This window comes from Symphodus melops (assembly GCF_947650265.1).
Source record: "Symphodus melops genome assembly, chromosome: 21".
In the NCBI taxonomy this organism is placed as follows: domain Eukaryota; kingdom Metazoa; phylum Chordata; class Actinopteri; order Labriformes; family Labridae; genus Symphodus; species Symphodus melops.
In genome coordinates this window covers 6,136,344-6,161,380 of record NC_136711.1, presented here as the reverse complement: position 1 = coordinate 6,161,380, position 25,037 = coordinate 6,136,344, and the positions used below count along the sequence as shown (strand labels likewise).

Here is a 25,037-nt window from a genome sequence, read left to right as displayed (position 1 = left end):
GGAAGAGACATCAACGTCATCCCAGTTCGACAGCAAAGCCATTTATCAATATCTATATGCCGTATTTGTCCCTCAATTGTAAACTTTATAAATGATGTCATCTTTAATCATTAATTACAATTGCCCAATCTATTATTCTGCATGCGAAATGGATGAAGTCTCAAGACTAAACTAATCGATCACCGACACTGCGTTTAATCATTGACAGGACGAGAAGCGGAAGAAACACAAGCGTCTCTTGTACATTGAAAAAAGTGATCTACCTCCCCACAACATCCTGCTCGCTGTGATATTCTCTTTTTTATCCAATCGCTGATTCCGATTTCCGACTTGGTCTACGCAGTTCTGGTAAGTAATTCATATTGCATAAATTCACACACATAAACACAGCCTCCTGTTACTCAATTGAATGTCTGTTTATTCCTACAGTGTGTTGGCAGAATGACGTGTAAACCTTGGCCTAAAGGAAAGAAACTGGTTCACCTGGATTTGAAAGGTGCCCCCCCTAGATTAGGATACTTTCATCAGGTAGGCCTAAGAGGTTGCACATCACTGTGATCTGCTGCAGCATTTAATGATTCTGCTGTGGCTGCTTGACTGTATAATTCATCATGTTTGCAGTCCACTGATGTATGTTCCATCCCCCATTTCCTCCTAGCTAATCGAGTTCTTCTCTGAGCTGGGAGTGGATGGCCTTCTTGTGGAATACGAAGATATGTTTCCTTATGGAGGGGAACTGAAACTGCTGCAGTCTACAACTCAGCCAGCTTACAGGTGAAGTTTGAGATGTAAAAACAAACATTGGTCAGTATTCTATTACTGAGAGAGTTGCTGAATATGATGTTTTTATCCTCTTTGTCATGCGGTTAGATAAGATGTCTAACTCTCCCTGTTTAAGACAGAGATAACGTGACTGGTCGGTGTGCCATGAAATATTTTGTTCGATAAGTTATGTCCTTCTGTTTACAGTCGAGAGGACTTGCTATCTCTGCAGGAATTTGCCAAAGCTAAGGGCATAGAAGTTATTCCACTTGTTCAGACATTTGGTCACATGGAGGTCAGGCAAACATCTTGTTCCCCTTTTATTACATCCACACATTCAAATAGTGTTCAGTCTGTTTTCACTGTTTCAATGACCTGCTGCAACCTCTTCTCTGTCATAGTTTGTGTTGAAACACCGGCCTATGTGGGGCCTGAGAGAGGTGCCATATTGTGTGGGAACCATGAATCCTCACAAACAGGAGGGGGTGAAGTTAGTGATGGAGATGCTGAAGCAGGTGGTGGAGCTGCACCCGGGACTGAAAACTCTGCATATTGGAGCAGACGAGGTAAGAACTGATCTGTTGTTACAAGTCAACACGTTTTGGTCAAACATAACGTGTATTCTGTCATGTCCTTTTTTCTGACCTTTAAAGGTGTACATCCTTGGTGAAGGGGAGGAGTCCAAGGTGTGGTTGTCCACACCAGGACGCACAGTGGAGCAGCTTTTCCTGAGTCATGTGACAAAGGTGGCCAAAGCCATCAAGAAGGCGTGGCCCCACATGACCATCATAATGTGGGATGATATGATGAGAAGCATGAGTCAGGACACACTTAAAGGTAAGAAAGAAATTGATCTAGTCGTATTAAACTAGGAAATCATTTATAAACGTAGTGTTTTTTCCATAAAATGAAAAAGGCATTGCTGAAGTTTGACGTTTTATTTCTTTAAATAATAATCGTGGTGTAGGTGCGTAAGGAAACAATAAGCAACAAAGTAATATCTTCAAAGCATTGTTGACACTAAAAGCCTGTTATAAGTACTTTAACATAATTTATAACTTCATTCAAAATAACATATATGTCGAAAAGACAGTGTTGGTATCTAACTGGCTATATTCCGTGTTTAAAGGTCACATGTTATGCAAAATTCACTGTACCATGGTTTCTAACATGAGTCCCTATAACCTGTGTAAAAAAATAATTGTGAGAAAAGTCCATCCTGCAATGTTTGCTCAAACAGGCTGTTTGGAGATTTTCCCTTCATGACATCACAAACTCCTTTCCCAGGTGGACGGCCATCCCACAGCTTGGTGTTTGTTCTGCCCTCTGAGTCTGCTTTTCCACTGTTAACAATTGGGCATGCTGCCAGAAAACTCCAACCAAATCCCCTTGCAGAGAGGGGCGTGGTCGGTCACAGAGCTTGCATTTAAAGCTGCAGACACAGAAACAGCCTGTTCTGAGCAGGGCTAAAATAGAGGGGTTTATAGGCATGATCAAATACAGGATCAGAGTGGATTTTTAACAAGAAACTTCACTGACTGTTTTTGGGGAGTCCTGAGACTTATTTAAACTGGTTGAATAGGATGTTAATATGTGACCTTTAAGTACTTGTACTATGCTAAATAAATAAATAAACTTACCTTACCTTACTTGAGGTTTTCCATATTATTCTGCTAAAAACATCAACAGGATCAAAGATCAACTGGCCAAACACTCCCATGTTAGAATCAACTGTAGAGATATATCTGTCTTTTGATTTGACTGTTTTATTGAGTCTTTTCTTATCCATGTTACAGAAAGTGGACTAGTGGGACTCGTCCAGCCAATGCTGTGGGACTACACCCCTAATCTAGATGTTGAAAAAACTGGTATGGAGTGAATACCATGGAAATCAGTATCAAATTTGTCATCTTTTCTGCTTATGAGCTTGAAATGAATGTCCATATGGCTGTGTTTGTAGTGAGTTCCATTCTCTATGTTCTCCAGTGTCTCTTCTGGAGAAGTACTGCAGTGCTGGTATGCCAGACCTGTGGACGGCCAGCTCCTTTAAAGGCTCCACAAGCGTTTACACGTGTGTGCCCAGCACACAGAGACATGTCGATAATCATTTGCAGTGGCTGAAGGTGGCTGCTTCTTTATCTCCGCGTATAAACCTGCAGGGCATCGCCATAACAGGATGGCAAAGGTAATACTTCCTCTTTCTTTTTTGAGCTATTATAGATGTGTTGGAAGCTTAAAGGCTACAATACGATACCATATGATACCTCACAAGTTATTGTCCCCTTGGGGAAATTTGTCTTGGACTAAAAGCACTGCCAAAGATTCAGCTGCTTCGGTAGAATTAATCAATAAAAAAAATAACAGATAAACACATCCACATGTAAACAAAAAGGCACATATCCATGCCGAACATTTATTGCACATAACCTAAATTGCACAAGATTTACAAAAACACAGCATGACAGATAAAATAGCAGCAGTTGAAAAATATAAAACCATGTAGGAACACCACGATGCTACTGTACAACCAACACAGCCTATTATTCAGAATTTCGATTGTCGTGAGTACAAAGAGTTTTTAGAGCGGGTGTGTTTACATATGGGGACTCTGCATTGTCTGCCAGAAGGTAGAAGCTCATGCTCAGAGTGGAAGGTGGGAGACAGGTCAGACAACACTTTATGTGCCAGTCTGAGAACAGGCTGCTCAAATATTGACTGTAGGGAGAGGATTTCAGACTTCGTCATCCGGGTGAAGGTTTGCTTGGCCTAGAGCTGGTGATAACCAGTTTGAACCATAATAAATAACCAGATAAATAACACAAATGCTTTTAACCATATCCATATGGACCAATACTGCATTTCTTTTAAATACACTCAACTTTGAATACATACATTAAATGACAGTTGTGCTAACTGTACATAGCTTTTTTCCTTGATGGTTTTTTCTTGTCTTTACTGGAGAGATAGAACAGTGGATAGAGTCAAAAATCAGGAAAGGGAGAGAGTGGGGAGTGATATGCGGGAAAGGAGCCACAGGTTGGATTTGCTGGGCTATCCAGTTGGAGGGCAAGAGTCTCTGTACGTGGACATACACGCTAACCATTAGGCCACCTGCGTACCATCAAAGTTGTTTTTGTTGTGATTTTAATACTTTAGTTTACTTTGGGGTAAAGTTATTTGTTCTTTTGGGGGTTGAAAGCACAGCATTTCGTCTTTTCATATTTATGCAGATTCATCAAGAGAATGCAAAAAAAAAAAAAATCTTAAATCTTTAGAATCTTTACAGTCAGCGCAAGTGTTCATCACGATTATTTTTTCTCCCACTGTCAGGTATGACCATCTGTCAGTGCTGTGTGAGCTAATGCCTCTGGCAATTCCATCACTAGTAGCTTGTCTCCAGACGCTCATCTGTGGTCAGTTCAATATTGAGGATCAAATCAAGGTATCAGAAAGACTGGGTATTTCTTCGATGGAGGTAGAGGCCATGGAAAGGTGAGACTTGCCACTGTTTTTTGTTTTTTTTACAACACCAGCAAGTCAATGTGTAGTGATTATGTAGAGAAGAGTTAACTGGTTGTTGTTCTGTGTGTCCCATAGGACTTCTTCTGAAAGCTCAGTGTTCCCAGGACAGAAACTTGCTGAATTAATCGTGGAGCTGAATTCACTCCTTAACTCAGAGAACATAAGATATTTTGAAAATGACATGTGAGTCATGTGGTTATCACAATATTTCATTTTTAGTGTCAAGTTAGGGACATTTTGATAGAAAGAATTGGCTTTCTCCCTGAGAGTTATTCATGATTTTAGCTTACTTTTATGTCTGTATTATGAGGAGATAGCAAGCTGCTTGTTAGCTTAGAGCTAACAGATAGTCTCATAGATTCTCTCAGTATTCTCTAATGTAAGATATATAAATTCTTAAAGAAACAGTGCAACATTTTTGACCATACAGCTATCCAGGTAAGAATCCAGGAAGTCCTCCATCCCACCGAGTATTTCTCTGACTCACTAGAGACCTTTCATGCAGCCAGAAAACATTTTTTTTATCTTTGCACATAGCCAAGCTAATTGTTTCCTCCTGCTTTTACTCTTCCCATGCTATGCTTAGCTAAGCTAACAGGCTGCTGTGTTTAGCCTGATATACAAACACAAGACAGGTATCAATCTTCTCATAGAACTCTTAGCCAGAAAGAAAAGATAACTAATAGCAAAATAACTGAATATCTGCACTACTGTAGGTTTGTAAGAGGATGGTTCAGCCCCTACCACCAACGCAGAAAGATGGTTACCCCTCTCATCACCATGCAGATTCATAGCCAAGCATCAACGTAAGTAGAATTTGTGCTCCTGCTCCAGTCACTGACTTTCTGATGTATGCTTTAGAGTTCTCGTTTATCCGTTAACAGTCACCCCATCGGGTTTTTTCCTCCTTAAGGTATTTGACTACATTACAACAAAAGGTAGCGGCTGTGAGGGAGGAGATGATTCAACTTTACCCAGATTCAACAGTCCAGGAGTGGATAGAGGAACATGTGAGCCCAGTAATGGTTCCATTACAGAGGATAACAGAGCAAATCAGAGCCTGCGTGAAGGAGATGGTGCCATAGAACTTTAGGGGGTCCGCTCAGAATCCAACTGTTTTTGGAGAAAATGAAATATTCTCCTTTTGCATCCAACACTGACATTATTTTCACTTGTAGTTTTGCGCTTCCTTAAAAGAAAAAATGCCGTTTGTGTAATTATTTGTTGCATTAACTGAAAATAATAAAAGACATTTTCATACAAATAACTGTACTCTATTCCCAAAGATGTATTGAATAAACACAGACAATAACTTATGACAACAATAAAATCTTTTATAGTTGGCTGACACGTCAAAAAGTTTGTCTGAGATTCAGTTTTTGGTTCGCAAGAAGCTCATGAAGGTTTCACACAGAACAAAGCATTTCACCCACTCTTGACTGAGCCCTGACAAGTCCTTCAGGCTTGATTACAGTTTAAACATGCGTGTAGCCAGATACGCAGACTAGGTAGGAATAATAATGCAACAGGTGATCATCAACTGGGTGGTCCTGAAAACCTTGGGAAAAGCACTTCATATGTCAAAATCATAAACACTCATTAGAGCTCAGTAGGAAGGCACGGTAGACCTAGATCTATAATCTGGAGTGTGTTCTGAAGTAGTAATTAGATCCAACTAGCAAAGGCAGGATATTCGTTTACAGATAGTCAGTTCACAGTGAAATAAAATAGGTCTCTTTTTCAGATTTGTTCTTTTTTTTTGGACAGTTAAAGAATTCATAACTAAAATAGACACATTGTTTTCCTGAAAATACATTTAAAAAACAATAAACGTAAGTCCTATAGGCTGTCGAAACCCCACCCAACAAGAAAGTCTGCGAGGAGATGCTGGAAGAGGCCATATCCTTGTGTTTCATGCACATGCAGAGAGCATAACATGTAACGGGGCATCATAAACTGGATACTTAGTAACGCTTTCGAAATGCTGTAATGCCCCTAAATCCATCCAAAGTAACGTTGAGGTTGAAAGTCACAGTGAGATCAGTGATTGCCAGCTTCGTCTTCTGAATCACTGCTGTTGTTCAAAGAATCGTCCTCCTCTCCATACTCCGCCTCCTCCTCCTGCTGCCTGCGTTGCTGCAGCTCCTCCAGACCGAGGAAACGCTTCAGCAGTTCAGCCACCGCCTCTACATCGCTGATGGGTAAGAGACAGAGAGAGATATCTCTATTATACAGTGAAGTAGAAGTTATTTGTGTATCTGGAGCCAGGTGTAGTTCAGGGATGCTAGAAAAGTGGCACAGTACACTTCAAAGTTTGGTAACTTATCTTGTAGCCCCTTTGAGAAAGTTTAAGAAGCTCCAAACACAACACTGAGCTGTTTATTACGTCATAATGAAACAGAATGTAGAGCAATCAAAAGCAAGTTTAGCAAAGGTTTGACTCAAACTACCATGTCAAGAAACATCAAAGAACATGCAGTCAATGTAAAATAAGTATGCCCTGTGTTTATAATCGTCACCATTTTGGTTCTGTTATCTGCAACCAAGGGGTTGTAATGCATTAATTTAAGTTATTCCCTATAAGGCGGGTAGCTGGTGTGATTGACAGGAGGGCTTAAAACGCGCCTCAGCTCCAGCTCTTAGCCTGCCGTTAGGTTGACTGAAAGTTAGGCTGAGACAGCATATCCAACATGGAGACTGCTGTCGATGAGACTTCAGAGCCCTCTGCAATAACAGATGGGGGACATCTGACTTCATCCATTAATATTTACCGTCTATGTCTCCAATCCTAATTCCTATAAATATTGGACTTTTTTTTTTTTTTTAAAAAGGAAATAAGAAAAGACTGATGTTTGAATGTCAAATGTTGAAACTGAGAAATGTGTTGATCAGTTTGAATTTGATGCCCACATCATGTTTCAAAAAGTTGATACAGTGGCAACAAAAGGCTGAAGTTGTGAAATTTTACAAAAAAAAAAAAAAAACCCTGATGAAACATCTCACAGTTAATGAGGTTAACTGTCAAAAGTTTAGTAACATGGCACCCGAGAGAGGCTCTCTGAAGTAGAGAGGGGGAGGGGTGCACCACTGTGTGCTAAGTGCTAAGTAATGGTGAAACGCTTTAAGAATGAAAGTTTTTTTAACATAACTAAAAACGTTTTTTTTGGTTTACAGTTCAGTAAAATCTGAACTTGTTCGCCTTTCCACAGCACACCATAACCATATTTGGTAAGCAGAGTGTAAGCCATATGGAGATAGCCACTTAAGCTATGTAAAAGTGTGACATCATAGCAGCCCAACACAATGTAGCCTCCGATTTATACAGTTAACCGTTCAAGAAGAACACTGACACCGTAAACAAGAGACCCTTTAGGGTCGGATCGGTACCCCAACAGAAGGGTACCAAAAAATTAGGACACTTATTGTATTACCCATCTCAACTTTTGACGGTGGACACGCCAAAAAAAAAGGCTACCGAACCAAACTGAACTGGACCACTTGGTGGAAACAGGGCTTAATGGACTCAGAAGCTCCTTCAGTGAGCGACTAGTAATGCTGAGGTGTTCTATGAACATTTTTAGTTGTGTGTCTGATTTATGGCTTTAAATTATGTCTCAAATAGTTTCAATATTTGTTGTATATTTGTGTGTGTGTATTGTGATGGTATTGTCTATACTGTTTGATGTGTATAAATTGACAAGGAGGCAAAAGAGTTACCCGCTGGGGATTAATAAATATTTCTAATCTAATGATGTAATTTAAACATGCAGAGAATCTGAAGAAATCCCTGTTTGCAGGGAAAAGGCTAAGAACCAATATTGGATGGCTGTGATCTTAGGGTCGTCAGACACACTGAAAACAGAAACAAACGCTGTCTTTAGAAGTTGTCCTCTGGAAAGCTTCCAAAAACCTTTATCTGGGAGCACAGTTTCATCCCTGCACTCACAAATGAACAGTTGAAACTCTGCCTTGCAAAGATGAAACAACAAAGAAGCGCAGCCAGCCTCTCTGGGGTCCGGGCTCAAAACTCTCGAGCCGTTTTTTGAAGTGCACAGTGACAAAGCCAGCAGCCAGGATGGTATTGGTGCACATTGCATGCTTAACCTGCACATTTGTGAAGGCACCTTTAATGCTCAACCTGACACAGTTTCTGGACAACAAATACTGTTTAATAAACAGAGTGTTCAAGGAAGGCCTTGAGCAAGACACTGCTCATTGAGCAAGGCATGCCTCCGTAGTCAAACAGTGCTGGAGCATGGTTCGACATTCCGCTTTGAAATTGACGCACATCTGTCTCCTCAGTTCCTGAACACTTGTAAAGATTTGTTAAAAGAAGAAGGGATGCAAACAGAACAAACATGACAATATTGTATTTTTTATGTTTTAACTACACTCTTTAAAGCCCATTCTAACCTCTCAATGTTTGTCGATTAGATGTCATGGCTGTGTACAACTTTTGATACAGTTTTTAGCAATGAGTGTGGCAGACCCATCTGAACTCGTTAGTTACAGGTGGATTTTTCCCCCCACATTTTATGAAGATGGCATATCAGAGTTGAAGATGTATTGCAGTGTCCACTGACACAGAGGACATCAGTATCACCAAGTGCTCTTCATACACACCTACGTATATACCAGATCAGTCCTTTGATGTATAGTACACATACCTTCGACTCCCCATTGTGGCACTCTGAGTCAGGGGATAGGAGAAGCCTGCAGCAAGCCGCAGCATCAGCAGGTAGCCCTTCCCCAAATAGCGTACTCTCTCTTCCTGGATGCAGATGTCACACAGCTGTGTCAAATCCAACACAACTGAGAAAGATGAGGGGAAACAATAAAGGTTAAATATCCAATATTTAGAAAATACAACTAGACAGGAAGACTTCTGTCTGTGTTTCCCACAGAATGACCTGATACCTGGGTGGTTGAGTTTGCAGAAAAGTGGCATACACTTTTTTCCCCCTCTTATCTCAGGGTATATTTTAATATTAGATTTGTATTTATAACAAATGTGTTTTTTTCCCCACTCAGTGGAGGTACAGACCTTTCTCGTGCCCCTTCATCCAAAACGTCAGGACTAAAGCGTACAAGCTAAAGCTCTTTAGCTCGATCATGTTCTTGGTTTTGTCAAACACAGCCTCCTCCCATTCCTCCATGTTCTGCATAGCTACGAACAGGCATCCAGTCACATAGAAAAGTTTCCACAAGTTGCTGTCTGTGTGAAAAACACAAAACATGGTTGAAGTGGCAGGAGGTAAATATAGAAAGTTGTAAAAATCGGCAGTTTAAACGTGTTTATGAGGATAACATCAATTCAGTTTGTGTACCTGAGCTGTAATATGCAGCAGCCAACCCAACAGACGCTATACCTTCAATGACAATGAGAGGTTTATCATTAAGAAGGCGATACACGTAGAGTAGTTAGAGTCTGAATGTTCATATATGCATTATGTAGACTGTGGAACATTTGCACACATATTCTTACCAACAAGAAGTGACCAGGACCGAATGCCAGGGGATCGCTTCAGATGGAGCAGGGTGCCGTTGTGCTCCTCTACTTTCATGTATCCCATCTGAATAGAGGCAGAAAACGTCTGAAACTTCAAATGTAGTTCAAGCTTATCCAAAACTGCAATAACACTTTAAACTAGGGCATCGGCTGATATAGGATTTCTGGAGCCCGATATCGAGCTTAATATCTGGGAGAGGGGGGAAAAAAAAGATAGATTGGCCGATATCTTTCTCAGATGTTCGACCTGCAGAGATAAATATAAATATAGACATTTATAGTTGATTATAGTTGATTCCTCGAATGCAGTTTTCAAACATTAATGGAAAAGAGAAACTGCAACTTCACCTGGATCACAAAAATATACACTCTTTATCCTAGGTTAACCCAGCCCTGCAAAACCAGGGCAACTAACAGCTGCAGACCTCCGAGGGCTCTGAAAGCAACTCTGTGCTATTTTCTTTTCTTTCAATATGTACACTCTCTTTCGGCCTATAAAATGACTTCAAAATGCCACCTGTAAAAAAAAAAGTCTTATTGAAACTCTGCTTCGATATATTCAGCATTTAAAGCACATGAAAAAGCATTGCTTAAATGTGTATGTACCTTCAAATGACTTGCCTGTGCCTAAATGTAGTTTACAGATCTTCTATTGCAGCTGTTTATTTCTAAATTCATGAGTTTAATCAAATAATGCTGCTGAAAGTTTACTCATTTAATATAGGTCTGTGACATTCACACAAAGAGGTCAGCTATCCTCCAAAGCCCCATAGCTAACTTAAAGAAGGGATGTTTCATTGAATAAAACATGTTTTATAGCGCTACCTACTTATACAATTTGATTATTGACAAATGGCAAATACATTAGACGGTCCCCTTTTAAAGTACCAATTGTTGTGGTCTATCAAAAACTATTTCCTGGTTTATCCAGATATTGATAACAACCATTTTTTAATTGGTGGCCTACATAACCATCTATCAAAATACACAATAGCGCAAATCGGGAATCTTTCGACATTATTATATGAGCATGATCATATATAACCAGGAAAAACTAGCAAGGAGAAAAGTCGGATGTGACATTTTTCTGTTCTTTAAGCAGTTAATTTAAAGTCCCGTCCGTCATCTCCATCGTGTTTGGGTGGAGGCAGATTTCTTACCTGATCTCTCCACATGATCATTTCAAAAGAGTTTAAAGCTTTCTTCAGTTAAACACGACAACTGAAAAGAAGTCAAGATGTCCGTGCTGTTTGACATGCGTTATAGGGAACTATATAAACACATTTCACCCATTCACAACCAATCTCAAAGTAACCTACAGTTTACATTTACACCTTGACAGAAACAGACTTTGAGACGGTTTGATTTATTTACCTTGACTGAAAAAAATCTCCTTTCTTTCAGATTTTTTAAAGCAGCATTTGCTGAAACCGCTTACGAGGAAGTTCTGTTCATATTATTGCAACAACTTCGACACAGCCACTGCATTGAATGGGTGATACTTCCTTCCTGGATCGACCTCTTCTGATTGGACGGTTTCACGCCGCCTTCAAAATAAAAGTTTAAAAAATGTAATGTAATTTTACCCATGATTTTACCTTCAATTGCTTGACAGAGAGGTAGACCTTTTTAATTTGCACAACTTAAAGACATTTTTAAAGAGTCTTTAATTTTGCACGAAACATGTCTTAACTGCTCTCTTTTTTTGCTGTTGGCAATAGCCATTTTCTTTCATAAATACACCGAAAAATCCAAAATATTTCGCAAAGAACTTTGTGAGTGAAACAGACTACCAGTAAAATCATTAACATGTCTCATGTGTTTGTTACTTAAAGCCTTTGCTTTAAAAGACAAGCCAAATTAATTAAACAACTTTCACACGTTGTTTAATTAATTGTGTTTGTCTTACATAAAATATTGTTTTGCACTTAGTTATTAAAATATGTAAAAATCAAATAGGCTGACTTGAATTTTAATCCTTGGATTAAAGATTAAAGTAAAGGGCTATCATGTCTGGTATAACCAGCAATGGTTTCTGATGTTGCACAATAAATCGAACAAAATGACTTTTTAATTTTGTTCCAAAAAAATGTATCCCCATTACGTAAAGAAAAGTGTTTTATGTTGTACATATTAGTCTAAGCTTCCGGAGCAGGCGGTGGCTTTGTCTGCGCATGCGTCCTGGATTCACCGGGGTACACAATGGAGTCAGACGTACATCGACGTCCATAGAGAGTCTTGTAAACTAGAATCTCCGACGCATATGTAAGCAGAAGTTCTCTGAAAGGAAACAACCACGTCGGTTCGGCGAGCAGCGGCGATGGCTTAAAGAAGACTTGAGCTGAGACTGAAGGAGTGCTGAGTAACTGCTGGCCTCACCTCGCTGCTTCTCTGACTGTCCTCTGCTTTTCTCCACACATACCTTTGTGTGAAAGGACTCTGAAATAGAAACCAGCCGGTGAGTTCACTGAAAATTCGACCTTGTAGTGTTGACATAGGGCCTGTTTTTTTTTAATTGTTAAAACAACACACAGTTTCATAAATAACGAATTGCCCTTCATTAAAAAGGCCTGAGCCGCAGCAGCGCTTTTTAAATCAGCTCTCAAAATCATAGCTTGGTAACAGCATCACTTTGAAATGTATTATTGATGCTATTTTTTCTTTTTTTTTTTTGCGACAATTAACATTTATAGTTAAACTATAGTTAAATATTTGCCTTAAAGTCGACTTTTTTCATTACTTTGGTTTGAATAATAAATATAATAAATGGTGGATTTAGGTCTTCAGCCCATAATTGTTTTCTTAAGTCCATTATGCCAACAAAATGTGATGTAATGGCCTCTGAGGCAGTTTTTCTTTGCACTGTGTATGTTATTAACCTGAGCCATTTAAACAGTTAATCACAGGTTCCTAGTTTTGTATCTTGTCAGTTTCCCCCTGTGGTTTCCCATCATCATTGAGCTGCTGTGTCCTGAAAACTGTGACAGGCTGACAGTCAAATGAGGGTGGAGCTGACTAATAAACACACACAGCAAACTGTAGGCAGAGTCATTATATCAGTGCTTCAGGACAACGCTGGGGATCTAACAGTATCTACCGAATTTTACAGATACTCGCTAAGAAAATGTCAGAAGTCAACGTAGGAAAGCGCAAGGAGAAGTGCGAGAACTGCACAAAACAGGTAAATATCTGGATCTGTGTCACTATATATATATATCAGTCCGATTAGCTGGGTATGTTTGAAGAACTTTGTCTTGCTGCCAATCATGAACTTGATTATTGATCTTTCTCATACAGTGCAACAAGAAACAGAGTGATGATGATACCGACTCGCACAAGGAGACAGATGAAGTCAATGGACAGGTAATATAGATAGATAGATAGATGGATGGATAGATAGATAGATAGATAGATAGATAGATACTTTATTGATCCCGAGGGAAATTCAAGTTATATATCGACTCAGGACTTCATTTATCATTGATTGGTGTGGCATCATGTAGTTCTTTATTATGAGGGCTGTCCTTATGTTTGTGTCAAAGTCAGTTTAAGTGTCATTTCGTAGAACGTATCTTCAGAAATATTATATATATAAATTGAGGTGAAAACATTTTTTTTTATGTTTTCTACATTTATATGTAGTTCAACATACAGTTTCATTTATCCAAAAAAGGGAAGTATGAAGTTGCATTATGATCATTTTAGATCCCAAAGACCTTTATAAGTGTGTCCTTTCAGTTTAACATCTGTCTCTTGTGATTAGTGGTGCACTAGAATCATGAAACACGGGACATGATGGACAACTGTCCATTGTGCCAATGGGCGGTAATACACATGAGCTTTGCCTTGATGTTGAGAGCGGCGTGAGAGCTGTATCGCAGACGTGGGAAAGATGTAAATCTTGGGAATCCAAGACAAAAGTCAAGTCGAATCAAGTTTCTATAGCAGAACAGCTTCAGCTGACCAAAGTGCTTTTCATGCATACAAACCAATACTTACCTGGACTCGAAATAGTCAGGGACTCAAATTATCAAAAGGATAAGAAACAACCATTCTAATAAATAAATAGATAGAGTAGGTCATGGACTTGGACCCATAAGAAAGAGTCAGGGACTCATAAGAATCATGAACCACGGGACACACCATCAGTAGTGTGGACACAATGGAGCAAAAATGATTCCTCGATATATATTTTTTTAGCTCAATAATTTTATCTCGATGTTTTCTTAAGTAATGGACTATTGGAAACAAAGTCAGTCACCTCTAAAAAGACCAAACATCACAAATACACTTTTACTGTACAATGTGAACCGGTACATGACAAGTGACCTGATAAATAAACTACCATTTTTTGAAATAACAACAACAATATAAAGCTTCACAGTAAGCTCCTTTTCTGCATAAGGAAATACCTCCAGCTGTACGTTCGCGTTTGTACTTGTGCAGGTAGTTCTTGAGAGAGGCGGAGCAGGCTGAAGAGGGACAGACAGTGAGAGGAGAACTGGGCAGAAGATTAAGGGTTGTTTGTTTTTTTTAACACAACAAACTTTATCAATACAATGTTTTTTACCCAATACCTCGATTTAAATACATTCATTTATCTTTTTAAATTTTTTTTCGATATATTGCACAGCCCTAGTGTACTCTTTCAGAAATGACAAATTGTCACTTTAAAGAAGTAACCGAGCACCCTGCTCATCTGCTCCTTTAGGTGCTAGAAGGCCCCCAGCTGCTGCTGAGTGCTTGTCTGTCCTGTGATGGCTGTCTGTCGGAGGAGGAGAGTTTGAAAATAACTCAGCAGAGCCTGGAGGAAGTGGAGCGAGTTCTGGCACTTAACAAGGTACAATGCTCAACCAGCCAGTGAAAAGCTGAGGAATGAGGAAGTGAACTTCTTCGCAACATCTTACGTTGTCCCCTTTGTCCCCCCCCCCCCCTGTCAGAAGTGTGACGTGTCGAAGCACAAGGTGCTGGTAGCATCCGTGTGTCCACAGTCTCTGCCTTTCTTTGCTGTGAAGTTTGGACTGGACATCACTGAGGCGGCCCAAAAACTCTGTGGCTTCCTCAAGAGCTTAGGTGAGCGACTTCGAAATCTATCGCTGTTTAAAGAGGTTTTTTTTTTATTTATTTAAAAAAAAAAAAATACAGTGTTTCTAGTGACACTACAGGCGGCTAGGCTAACTTCCCCTGCATCCTATCGCTCACTTTCGTGCTCGTACAAGACGTACACGAGCTAGCATCTTCATCGGCCGTAAAATTCACGTGGTCTAGACTCGTGGAATTATCTGACCTTCTCAGGAGAAGTGAAGCCATCTCTAAATCCCTTTTTTAGCCCCCAAAAAAACGATCCAAGCTCCTTCCATGAATGAAAAGCTCTCCTGTGTTCACTTGAGTTTTCGCCCGGCGCCGGTCAGATTCTAGTTTGGCTCGACAGGCTCCTACAGATAAAACCTTTTTTTTCCCCTCGTGTTTCTTTTGCTTACGTGGAGTCTGTGTGGTGCTGGAGGCCGCTCGTTTATTTCTAATAACAGACTCCTGTCCAGTCCAGAAAAGTCACGTCGAACCCAGGGTTTCTGACAAAATCAAAAGTTATACAGGCAACACAGATGGACAGTGAATGTGTCATTTTTAACATCAGTGAGCTGTTCTCTTACTAATGAGTGATAAAGCACCATTTAATTATGTGACAGTTACATATAGGCCCCTTTAACTCTCACCACATGAAGCATCTCAAGCTTTACACTATATTTAAATCCTCTTTTTTTGACTTGTATGTGTTGTTGTCGTTCTCTCAGATTTGCTTCGTAACGTTTTCAGCATCGGCGAGTTAGACAAGTTTTATATAAACAGCTTAATTTGTCAAAGCATTTATTTTTCATCAAAATCCTGCATGTCCAGCATCAGGACTAAAGAAGCATTTCTTCAGGGGTCTATGATAGATGCAGTCATCTTAAAGACTCATATATTTATTCCACATTCTCCCCCTGCCACTCTTTCTGCTCTTTGTGTTGACCCTGCAGGAGTTCAGTATGTGTTTGACACCACGCTGGCGGCCGGCTTCAGCATCCTGGAGAGTCAGAAGGAGTTCATCCAGAGGTATCGCAGGAGGCACCACGACTCTAGCGCCTTGCCTATGTTTACTTCTTCGTGCCCAGGTAAAACTCCCTTCCTTCTTTCCTACCGTAACTCTCCTTTCTTTCTTCAGTTACAGTTGCTCCACATTCTTTTTTAGATATTCAAACTGCCCTCTACTGCAATGGTTGCCTTGATTTCCCTCCGTTTGCCTCAACTCTACATTGTCTCTGCTGGCTCTCAGTCTCCAGGTCTTGGAGTCTTATTGACACGCTGCGTGCTGCATTCGACCAGGCCGCTTGTTATAGAAAGTAGAGATAGCAGTGGCATGCTGGTTGGGAAAGATAGAAGGCCCTTCTTTGACCACTCCCTTCATCAGAGATGTACAGAGAAAGTGTTGAGGACTTTCCTGACCTCTCTCTCTTTTTTTTTTCTTTTTTTTTTTTTCCTCAGGAACAAATGCATAATCACAAATGAATATTGGGTATTCACGAGCTGTTAGGTGGGATGTCTCCGAAGAGACGATGTCACTGTTTGGGAAGTGTGATCATTTGAAACGTTTACAATAGGTCATGTGAATTTAATGTTCTAAAATGTCTTAATAGCTTTTTCTGTGAAAAAAGTTTTTTCATTCTTTAATCTTCGGATTATTTCCAACATATAATATTTTTAAATCATTTAAATGTAAAACGATACAAGGGAGTAAAGAGCTTGTTGTGTAACACAGAGTGCAGTGTAAAAATACTCTTTTTTTTATTTAAAGGGATTGTTTTGGCTTTCAACCCCCCCCCCCAACACACTCAAGATTAATTTGGCCTGATGCTTAAGTACTAGAACTAGTAACGTCCATCTTTGTGCAAATGTAACTCAACTAAACATCCACAGCAATCACATTTTTGGGGGCTTCTCATGTCTTTTTGAGAGGTTTGGATCGAATTGGAAACGTGGATTAGAGCGTGGGAGATGACCAGTGTTAAAAGGCCAAGGGTGGGCTACATGGATCCACCACCAGGATGCCAGCTGTGGCTCAGTGGTTGAGTCTGTCGCCTTCACATCTGCTTCGTGGGCGGCGTGTGAAAGGGATTAGTTAAAAATACTGATGGACACTTTACAAAGCGGCCTCTGAGACCCGCTGTGTTCGAAGAAGACTGGAAAAGTGCTGCACAAGCTGAAGCTCAAGGGTTCAAGCCTCTGTACGTGAGACACACGATTCAACCTCTGAGCTGAACTGGCACTCCATGAGCATTTGTCTTAACTGTGTCGGGAAACGTTGAACATCCGGTTTTGTTTATTTGACAAAGTTGACGTCTATAATCTGAAATGATTTCAGGATTCAGGAAGGTGCGGATGTGATCATGTGACTCTTTGGATTAGTTATGTTTCATGAAGGTAGATTTGTGTTTCAGCCCAGCTGTCAGGTCTCCCATGGATCATTTGATCACTTCCATGAAGGGGTCAGATATTAGTCATAGAGTCCTTTAAGAAAACGCTCATGACCACTGAAAAATTGTACTAGCTAGCAAAAGTTGTCTCGTACAGTGTCACACGGCACGTCTTTGTGTGTATTTTTGGTCCCGTTTTTTCCAACTATGAATGAAAATGCGTCTGCGCCTGTGTCCACAGGTTGGATCCGCTATTCCGAGCGAGTCCTGGGCAGTTTGGTCACCCCTCATATCTGCACCGCCAGGTCCCCTCAGCAGATTATGGGCTGTCTGGTCAAAGACTACTTCTGCAAACAACAGGTGAGCGTTAGCTGTTTGAACGTTTACAATGTTTATGTCGTTATCCCTGCACACTTTAACAGCTGTTAACACAGTGTTTATGTTGTTAAAGCGTCATTAACAGGTTAAAAAGTTGCCGCAAAAATAACAAGTTTTCTTCTGTGGTTAACATGTATTTATATGGAATTTACTATGAGCATCAAACAGGATGATTGTCCTCCTTCTTTGTCCGGACATGGAGCAAAGAAGGTTCAGTGAAGAATCCATAGGAGACAAAAATACAATATCATACATATTTTGGGTGTAGCGCTCTGAATGAAAATGCCGGGTGTTGCACTTTTTTTCTCCAGGTAGACGCCTGTTGCTGCAAACGATCTCTACTCATTGAAAACCTTTTACAAAGATCCTGGCGCTCAGAAAAAAAACAAACAAAAAAAACTTTAAATGGACACAGATCCTAAGACGCGAAAACTAAAGAGGCATCTTTTCTAATCTACCAGGACCAATCTTTCAAATCTGTCAAGATGTTAACTACGGTAAATAAAAGGAACAATTTGTTTGCCAGTTAAGCTGAATCATCAAAACAAAAAGCCCCCGTTAAAACGGTGTTTCTGTGGTGTAGCAGTGAAGTTATCGGTTGTTTATTTAACAGACTCCCTGTTCTTTAAATCTCGAGTGAAGTGAAAACGAAGACGCTACCATTCAACACACACACACACACACACACACACACACACACACACACACACACCAGGTTTTGCTTTTTCTCCTTATCTAGTTTTTCCTTCTGTCTTTGTCTCCCTGCAGAAGCTGAGTCCAGAGAAGGTGTACCACATGTTAGTGGCTCCCTGCTTTGATAAAAAGTTAGAGGCTGTCCGAGAGGAGTTTTACAACAGCCTGCTGGAGACCAGAGATGTAGACTGCGTCCTCACGTCAGGTTCGTTTGTCCTTATCGCACACTTCTGCCCTGAGCCCAGTAACACCCACAGATTTCTCAGAGTTTGTTTTCACTGCGAGGTCATGTTGAATCAAGTGTTTGTTAGTCGGACGTCTATCAAACATCATTATCAAATGTGTGATGTCACTGTACTTCCGTAAACGTCATACTAGAGCTTTCCATTGTGTTTCTCTGCTATGTTCAGACTCCTCTTTATGAAGATGTGTTTGAGACAGGAAGTAGCTCACATATGCCCTAACCCTGTTATAGTAAGAAGCATTCAGATCCATTTTTGCTCTCTCAGTTTGTAATGTGATTTTAGAGGTGCCAGATTACCTAGCGGATATGTCGCACCCCATCGACAGAGGCTATTAGTCCTCATTGCTGCAGCTGTGGGTTAGAATCCGACCTCGCCCCTTTACTGCACGTCATCCCCAGCTCTGTCTCTACAGCTGTTATATCCAACCAAGGCAAAAGGGCCCAAAAATGTTATTAAAGAGGACGTATTATCCACCTTGTCTACAGTTTTCAAACAGTCCTCTGTGGTCTAAATGAAACATCTGTGCTGTGCTTTGGTCAAAATATAACATGAATGAAGCACCAGAGGAGGTTTGTGACCCTTTATAAACCTGCTCTCTCAGAACGCTCCGTTTTGGTGCGTGTGTCTCTTTAAATGCAAAACCAAATAAATGTTCCAAAACACTGTGGAAGTGGATTTTTCCTAATAATTGGCTGTTATCATTTAAGTCGTCTGATAGATGTTGCTTTTAAACTTGTTTCAAAACTTTACAATTAAATGTATATGAAATAAGTACAGCCACTCATCTATTTGCATGTTTGTCGTGGAGAGTGATGAAGACCTTTTTCTTTTCTTTTTTTGATGTTTCAGGGGAGATTCATTACCTCATGGAGCAGAGGAAGGTTTCATTGGAGGAGCTGGACTCTGTTCCACTGGACCATGTGTGAGTAGTTAGACTCGTGTTTGTACTAAAAGTTACCTTTGGTAAGAAATGAAATCTACTGCAGGGCTCCAGTATTCCAGAGGGTGACGTTTCAACCCTGCTGTTTCTGCAGTTGTTGAAAAATGAAATGTAAACATAAAAACTATTTTTTTTTTTTTTTTTTTATTATTATTAAATAAATCTCTCGGTAAAGGTCCCATATTTTGCCCTTTTTGGTCTTCATTTACCTATTTTATGTCTACTAAAGTACGTTCACTATAACTAATCGAAAAAGTGCCTTTCCATGCAGCCCGTCTCATCTGCTTGTATTTCTGACGCTCAGAATCCCCCACGTGTGCCATGTCTGATTTGATTGGTTATCGGAAATGTCCCGCGCCTTTCACCGTATTGGGAATGCAGACTGTTGCTCTGAGCGAGCAGCATGAGCTTGTGCTCGCTACAACGAGTTAATGGGCTTGGATCAGTGACATCATCACAGTGTATCACTCTTTAAATTTCATTTAGCGGGTGGGGGGGCGAGGGTCCGAGGGTTTCATGCGGCTACAGCTCTTGCTAACTGCTAGCATTAATGCAGACATTGAATTTTTGCCAAATATGCACAAACACAGCTTTTATCACTCTCATCCAGTATAATATTCTCTCTGTGTATGTATCAGTAAACTTTTAGGAAATGTCAATCTGCTTTTAAATAGCTGTACTTCCACAAGTAAACGGCTGTTATGAGTAGATGTTGCATCAGTCTGACTGTGGAAATGGTGCCTTCCTTTTTGGGATTAGATTTGGGCCAGATCCTGTGCAGCGTTAGTGTATGAATGTGTGTCGATATGTCCGTACTGTAAAGCCCTCTGTGTGGTCAGAAGACGAGAAAAGGGCGATCTGGTAAGGGTATAGCGTCTGTAGAACACACACACGTCCATGTTTTCAAACTTCTATACAGCGCATGATGATGATGATGACTCCTAGATTCATCTTTTCTATTGTCTGACCCTCCTCCATGAAGTTTGAAATGCATTCAGCTTTTACGATGGACAGATTGACTGTGTGGTTGTTAAAGTTTTCTGTGTTATCCTCACAGGCTGGGAGAGGCTGGAGACCTGGCGCCGGTGAGACATGAAGGCCGAGGCTCGGAGGGCTTCCTGGAGCACATCTTTAAACACTCTGCCAAAGAGCTCTTTGGGCTGGAAGTCCATGAGATCACATACAAGACCCTCAGGTGAGATGTACTGAGGGACCCTCAGACTTATTCTGGTTTGGCTTACTTTAGCTCCCATGTCTGATGATCTAATGACAGCAGGACACACAGAATGTTATTGTGGTGTCTTTAAAATGTTGACTTCACTCCTGATTTTCACGACGTTGGTTTTGTAGGAACAGGGACTTCCAAGAAGTGACTCTGGAGCGGGATGGGGAAACTCTGCTGCAGTTTGCTGCCGTCTACGGTTTTAGGAACATCCAGACTCTGGTTCACCGGATGAGAAAGGGACGTGTGCCTTATCAGCTCGTAGAGGTGCTGTCCTGCCCAGGAGGTAATACGACGACTACAGACATGATCTGAGAAATGTTTATTGCTTTGAATTTCTACCAGCCCTGGTTTCAAGAGATTACTGCGTGACCAGAGGTCAGAACGCAGCGCTCCTCTTTTATCTGCTGCTGTAAATGTTTCGTTGTGTCTGTGTGCTTCCTCTCAGGGTGCTTAAGCGGTCGTGGTCAGGCGGAGAGCGACGTAGTTGGCCGGGTGGATAAAGCTCTGGTGCAGCAAATGGAGGAGGCCTACAGCAGCCTGCCTGTCTGTCTCCCAGAGGTGAACCCTGCCCTGCACACTCTCTATCAGGACTGGCTGCAGGGCCAGGACTCCACACAAGCCAGCACACTTCTGCACACCCAGTACAGAAACGAGAGTCAGATCCACACGCAGCCCCCGCACATGCAGTGGTGAGGAGAAAGCAGGTCGTTTTACTTCTAAGACATTAAGTACATTTGAACAGAGGCTGCCTCTGGTCGATTGGACCGTCACATTGTCCGAGCTGGGACCATAAAGGACAAAGCGAAGGACCAGTCAAGATTCAAAAGGTGCAGTTCTTCCATTTCGCCACAGGAGGGAGATGTCTGTATTTAAATCAGAGGATCTTCTGCGCTGACCCTGTGAATATATATGATGATCAAGAATCAGGAAAAACACATACTTCTGTTCTGTTTTATGCCGACGTGAGCAGTAATTTTAAGAAGCTGCAGCTAACGGAGCTAATGTCCCCTAATCCAGCAGCTTTTCTGAACTCAGTAGCCGATGTGAACGATTTGTCAATGAATGCACAGAGAAATAAAGAAATCGACAGAAGATTTTAGCACATCTACAGCTCGTTAATTGCACGTGTGAAAGCCCAATTTACATTTAAGGAGTCTAATTTATTCCCAATGTAAACTGTCCAGTATTTAATTTGTCGTTTTACTTTCAATTTGTTGTTTTACTTCTCCACACTGTCATCACACTTATTGACATCTATGCAACAGTGTGATCGTCTTATCTCGGCAGTTGTGTATGAGGGTAAGACATGCTGCTCTGCGATTTAAAGGAGATGAAAGCTCTTTAATAGCATATATGTAGAAGGAGGGCTTTTCAGCCCGGCGTTTGTCTCATCCATCTCAGCCAAGAGTCCTAGTTTTTATTTTTTTTTAAAGGTATAACTTCTTTTACCTTGTCACTTTGTTTCCATTCCACAAACAAATATTCGAGTGGTTAATGTTGTTTATAAAGATCAAATATGAACGTGAAGAACTAAAATGTCCCAACCAATGAAGTGTGTGCTCATCTCAATGTCGAGGCTCTGTGAGTGAGGCTCGCTGAACAACCACATGAGCGTGTGCCAAAAAATAAATAAATCTTCATCTCCTTACAGATTGCGTCTTCTCTATCACTGCACAGCAGCACCCATGATGTGAAACTCATTTGACTTGCTCCAATGTTTTGGACACTAATCAGGAGGTAGAAGTCAAATAGCAACACGTGTCTTTTCCCCATTTTTAAAGCTTGAAACGCTCAAAGAATCAAAAGCAGGAGAGCTGGGACTACAACTTACTGGAAGTGCAATCAACTACTTTCAATGCCGCTTAGTTGAGTCTTAGATATGTACTGTAAAAACATGTGATAGTGTGGGAAGATGGTTTTGTAAGTGACATCAGTCGGTACAGTTATGTCAGAAACCAGCACTTCCACATCTTTGATCTTATAAGAAACGGCACACGCATGCACAGAGAGAGAGAGAGAGATGGTGAACAGCACCCACCTTCATAAGTCAATGTCTCATTTCCTTTGTACACCACAGAGCTTCTTTTAAGCTCATGTGTGACAGCTCACCTGTCAGGCAGCTGCGTCTTGGCTCGCCGACCTGCAGTCCAGCTTGCAGGATGAGAGCCCATTGGTGGAGCTGTGTGTTAGGAATACTCTGCATGCCTGCTGAAGTCGTACTCGGGTTCAGGATGGGTGAGTTTGTGTGTGAATGCAAAGGATGGATCTGTTTTAGGTTCAGATTCAAAGCAGTGTAGATGTTTACCAATGTGAGTCTGAGTCATACTGTATGTTCCTGCTTGCAGCCTTGCCCTGTTTGCAAAAAAAAAATGAATTTATTGATAATAAGCTTCAGTAAAATTACCAATATGACAAGGAATTCGAAGAAAAAAAAAAAGTGTTTTTTATTATGCTTGCTTATTTATTTTAACGCAATGTCATTTAAAGTCACCATAACCAGAAATGTGTTCTTCAACCCTTGAACAAAAGCACCGACATGTCATTAATCACATATCAGACTCTTATCCCATTTGTTCACTCAATCGATAAAGTCTGAGTGGTTGTGAAAAGATAATAAACTGAAGAAGTACAGTTAGCATAAACTGAAAATACTCCGGTACAGCACATGCACAAGCCATTCAAAATTCATTTCTTCTTTGCAGTTTCCCAAGAACCCATGTCCATCTCTCTGAGAGTGAACTCATCTGCTGAGATCAAATGCTCCACATTACTACCTGGTGCAGATGGGTTCACCTTGAACAGGTACTTAAATGGCAACAGTCGGATTGTACACCTGTTCTTGGTTAATGGAGAAATCAACAAGACGACTAAAGCTAAAGGATTTAGGGAGCGACTTATTGTTTCTCCAGACCGACAGATCAGTGAGGGCCAGGGGTTCACCTTGCATTTCTCTATGCTGGGAGAAGAGGACACGGACGTCTACTTCTGCAGCTGGAGCTACAGTGTACAATCGACATCAAGAACATACACTGGACAAGGCACCATAATCATTCTAAGAGGTTGGTGAGAACTTGCAACTGTGTTCAAATGTGCGTCTGTTCAAATAAATGTACTTGTATCCCTTTGTATAACTTTTTAACTTCATGACAGAAAACCACCCTGAGGAACAATGCAGTTATCCCATTTTGGAACACATCTTGATGATCTCGAGCGTTACAGCATTCATTGTAGTTTCAGTATCCATCATTGGAGCACTCATAGTGAGGTGCAATCGAGTAAGTATCACTTTAAGCAGAAGGACATACTTTCATACTGATGCAAAGACAATGTTGATACAAGTAATGTGTTCCCTTCTGTTTCTACAGTTCAAAACACATTTTAGACCCGACAGAGTCGAAACACCAGCCAGACCCGCCAGACCCACCAGACCCACCAGACCTCACCATGTTTCACCTCAGCAGACATTTCAACATCATCCGTACCTAGTCACAGCAGTAAACTCTTCGGAAGGCAGGGGCCTTCTGTAAATCCTAAAAATGGATGTCATTGTAAAACCATGAGATGAATAATCTCAAGAAGAGTTAATGGCTCAAAGGATTTGATGTTTTGAGTCACAAGCTCACCAGCTATTAGCCGCCCGGAAAAGATGCCTTGCTTTTCATTTCCTGTCATGTACAAATGTACGTTTGTTTGCACAAAAAAGAGAGCTACCACATCCTGGCTGATTGCATGAAAACAGTGTGAGACAAAAATTGCAGAGCAAGCACTTTTTTAAATTCTACTTCAATATGTAGCTTTTGCGCTAATTTTGGCATATTTACATGGATGCTATTTGTTGATTAATGTGTACTGTACTAATTACATACAATATATACTGTATATGTCTATTTTTTGTAGGTCATATGAAGAGTTTATTTTTTAACAAGTGTGGCTGATTTCATATGAACATTAAAAGTAATTTTACTATCTCCCTGTGTTTTAATACTGTTTAAAAAGGAATTCTCATTATATACTAGTATTGCACAATTAGGACCTGATTTATTTTTTTACTTTTATCTTAACATCAGAGAGGTGAAAACATACTCGTGGTCAAATATGTAGTTTATCGTGAAAAAAATGAAATTAATTGGAAAACTAAGAGGATACCTAATTGTTAATGCAATCTGTCCTGATTTAGTTGTTAGCACAGAGGAAGATTCAAGACTCTATTTGCAGTTGTCCTTAGCTGCACACTTGCAAACATATGAAATGCTGTTTTCAGCCCCAAGCAGTGGGACAGAAAGATAACAATCATTTAGGAATATAATGACTG

General features: G+C 40.6%; 4 protein-coding genes across 5 annotated transcripts; 3 read left to right on the top strand and 1 right to left on the bottom strand.

The window, feature by feature from the left end:
- The first annotated feature begins 76 nt into the window (after positions 1-76).
- hexd (hexosaminidase d) lies at positions 77-5,643 on the top strand. Its single transcript, XM_079372678.1, has 12 exons — positions 77-348; positions 430-528; positions 659-774; positions 970-1,057; positions 1,164-1,328; positions 1,416-1,599; positions 2,559-2,630; positions 2,749-2,947; positions 4,093-4,254; positions 4,360-4,467; positions 5,001-5,090; positions 5,198-5,643. The coding sequence occupies exons 2-12, from the start codon at positions 442-444 to the stop codon at positions 5,367-5,369; spliced, it is 1,443 nt and encodes a 480-aa protein (XP_079228804.1). The 5' UTR covers positions 77-348; positions 430-441; the 3' UTR covers positions 5,370-5,643.
- On the bottom strand, positions 5,598-11,323 carry cybc1 (cytochrome b-245 chaperone 1). Of its 2 annotated transcripts, none has more exons than XM_079372705.1 (6): positions 11,168-11,323; positions 9,770-9,857; positions 9,612-9,653; positions 9,329-9,499; positions 8,952-9,096; positions 5,598-6,478 (listed from the first exon to the last, which is right to left on the bottom strand). In XM_079372705.1, the coding sequence occupies exons 2-6, from the start codon at positions 9,855-9,857 to the stop codon at positions 6,325-6,327; spliced, it is 600 nt and encodes a 199-aa protein (XP_079228831.1). In that variant the 5' UTR covers positions 11,168-11,323; the 3' UTR covers positions 5,598-6,324. The 2 variants fall into 2 exon arrangements, with proteins under 2 accessions (XP_079228831.1, XP_079228830.1); XM_079372704.1 differs by lacking the exon at positions 11,168-11,323 and adding an exon at positions 10,954-10,983.
- A 618-nt stretch (positions 11,324-11,941) lies between these two features.
- On the top strand, positions 11,942-22,373 carry narf (nuclear prelamin A recognition factor). Its single transcript, XM_079372679.1, has 12 exons — positions 11,942-12,251; positions 12,903-12,974; positions 13,091-13,156; positions 14,505-14,633; positions 14,734-14,866; positions 15,811-15,945; positions 17,486-17,604; positions 18,391-18,520; positions 19,410-19,482; positions 20,558-20,695; positions 20,851-21,008; positions 21,171-22,373. The coding sequence occupies exons 2-12, from the start codon at positions 12,918-12,920 to the stop codon at positions 21,416-21,418; spliced, it is 1,386 nt and encodes a 461-aa protein (XP_079228805.1). The 5' UTR covers positions 11,942-12,251; positions 12,903-12,917; the 3' UTR covers positions 21,419-22,373.
- Positions 22,374-22,747: 374 nt separating this feature from the next.
- Positions 22,748-24,693, top strand: LOC306842437 (uncharacterized protein). Its single transcript, XM_079372703.1, has 4 exons — positions 22,748-22,960; positions 23,428-23,784; positions 23,876-24,000; positions 24,091-24,693. Exons 1-4 carry the CDS (start codon positions 22,819-22,821, stop codon positions 24,250-24,252), a joined length of 786 nt encoding a protein of 261 aa, XP_079228829.1. The 5' UTR covers positions 22,748-22,818; the 3' UTR covers positions 24,253-24,693.
- The last annotated feature ends 344 nt before the right edge of the window (positions 24,694-25,037 follow it).

What these genes read in the sequence shown, in the direction of transcription:
- cybc1 (XM_079372704.1), bottom strand. Translation starts at nt 10,974, where the DNA reads ATGATCATGTGGAGAGATCAG. An exon ending in TGATCATGTGGAGAGATCAG is followed by an intron (nt 9,858 to 10,953) that starts GTAAGAAATCTG and finishes GCCTCTATTCAG; the next exon opens with ATGGGATACATGAAAGTAGA. An exon ending in GTCCTGGTCACTTCTTGTTG is followed by an intron (nt 9,654 to 9,769) that starts GTAAGAATATGT and finishes TTGTCATTGAAG; the next exon opens with GTATAGCGTCTGTTGGGTTG.
- narf (XM_079372679.1), top strand. Translation starts at nt 12,918, where the DNA reads ATGTCAGAAGTCAACGTAGGAAAGCGCAAGGAGAAGTGCGAGAACTGC. An exon ending in TGGCTTCCTCAAGAGCTTAG is followed by an intron (nt 14,867 to 15,810) that starts GTGAGCGACTTC and finishes TTGACCCTGCAG; the next exon opens with GAGTTCAGTATGTGTTTGAC. An exon ending in GTTTACTTCTTCGTGCCCAG is followed by an intron (nt 15,946 to 17,485) that starts GTAAAACTCCCT and finishes CTGTGTCCACAG; the next exon opens with GTTGGATCCGCTATTCCGAG.
- LOC306842437 (XM_079372703.1), top strand. Translation starts at nt 22,819, where the DNA reads ATGTGTGACAGCTCACCTGTCAGGCAGCTGCGTCTTGGCTCGCCGACC. An exon ending in CGTACTCGGGTTCAGGATGG is followed by an intron (nt 22,961 to 23,427) that starts GTGAGTTTGTGT and finishes TCTTCTTTGCAG; the next exon opens with TTTCCCAAGAACCCATGTCC. An exon ending in CACCATAATCATTCTAAGAG is followed by an intron (nt 23,785 to 23,875) that starts GTTGGTGAGAAC and finishes ACTTCATGACAG; the next exon opens with AAAACCACCCTGAGGAACAA.
- hexd (XM_079372678.1), top strand. Translation starts at nt 442, where the DNA reads ATGACGTGTAAACCTTGGCCTAAAGGAAAGAAACTGGTTCACCTGGAT. An exon ending in AGACATTTGGTCACATGGAG is followed by an intron (nt 1,058 to 1,163) that starts GTCAGGCAAACA and finishes TCTCTGTCATAG; the next exon opens with TTTGTGTTGAAACACCGGCC. An exon ending in TGCATATTGGAGCAGACGAG is followed by an intron (nt 1,329 to 1,415) that starts GTAAGAACTGAT and finishes TGACCTTTAAAG; the next exon opens with GTGTACATCCTTGGTGAAGG.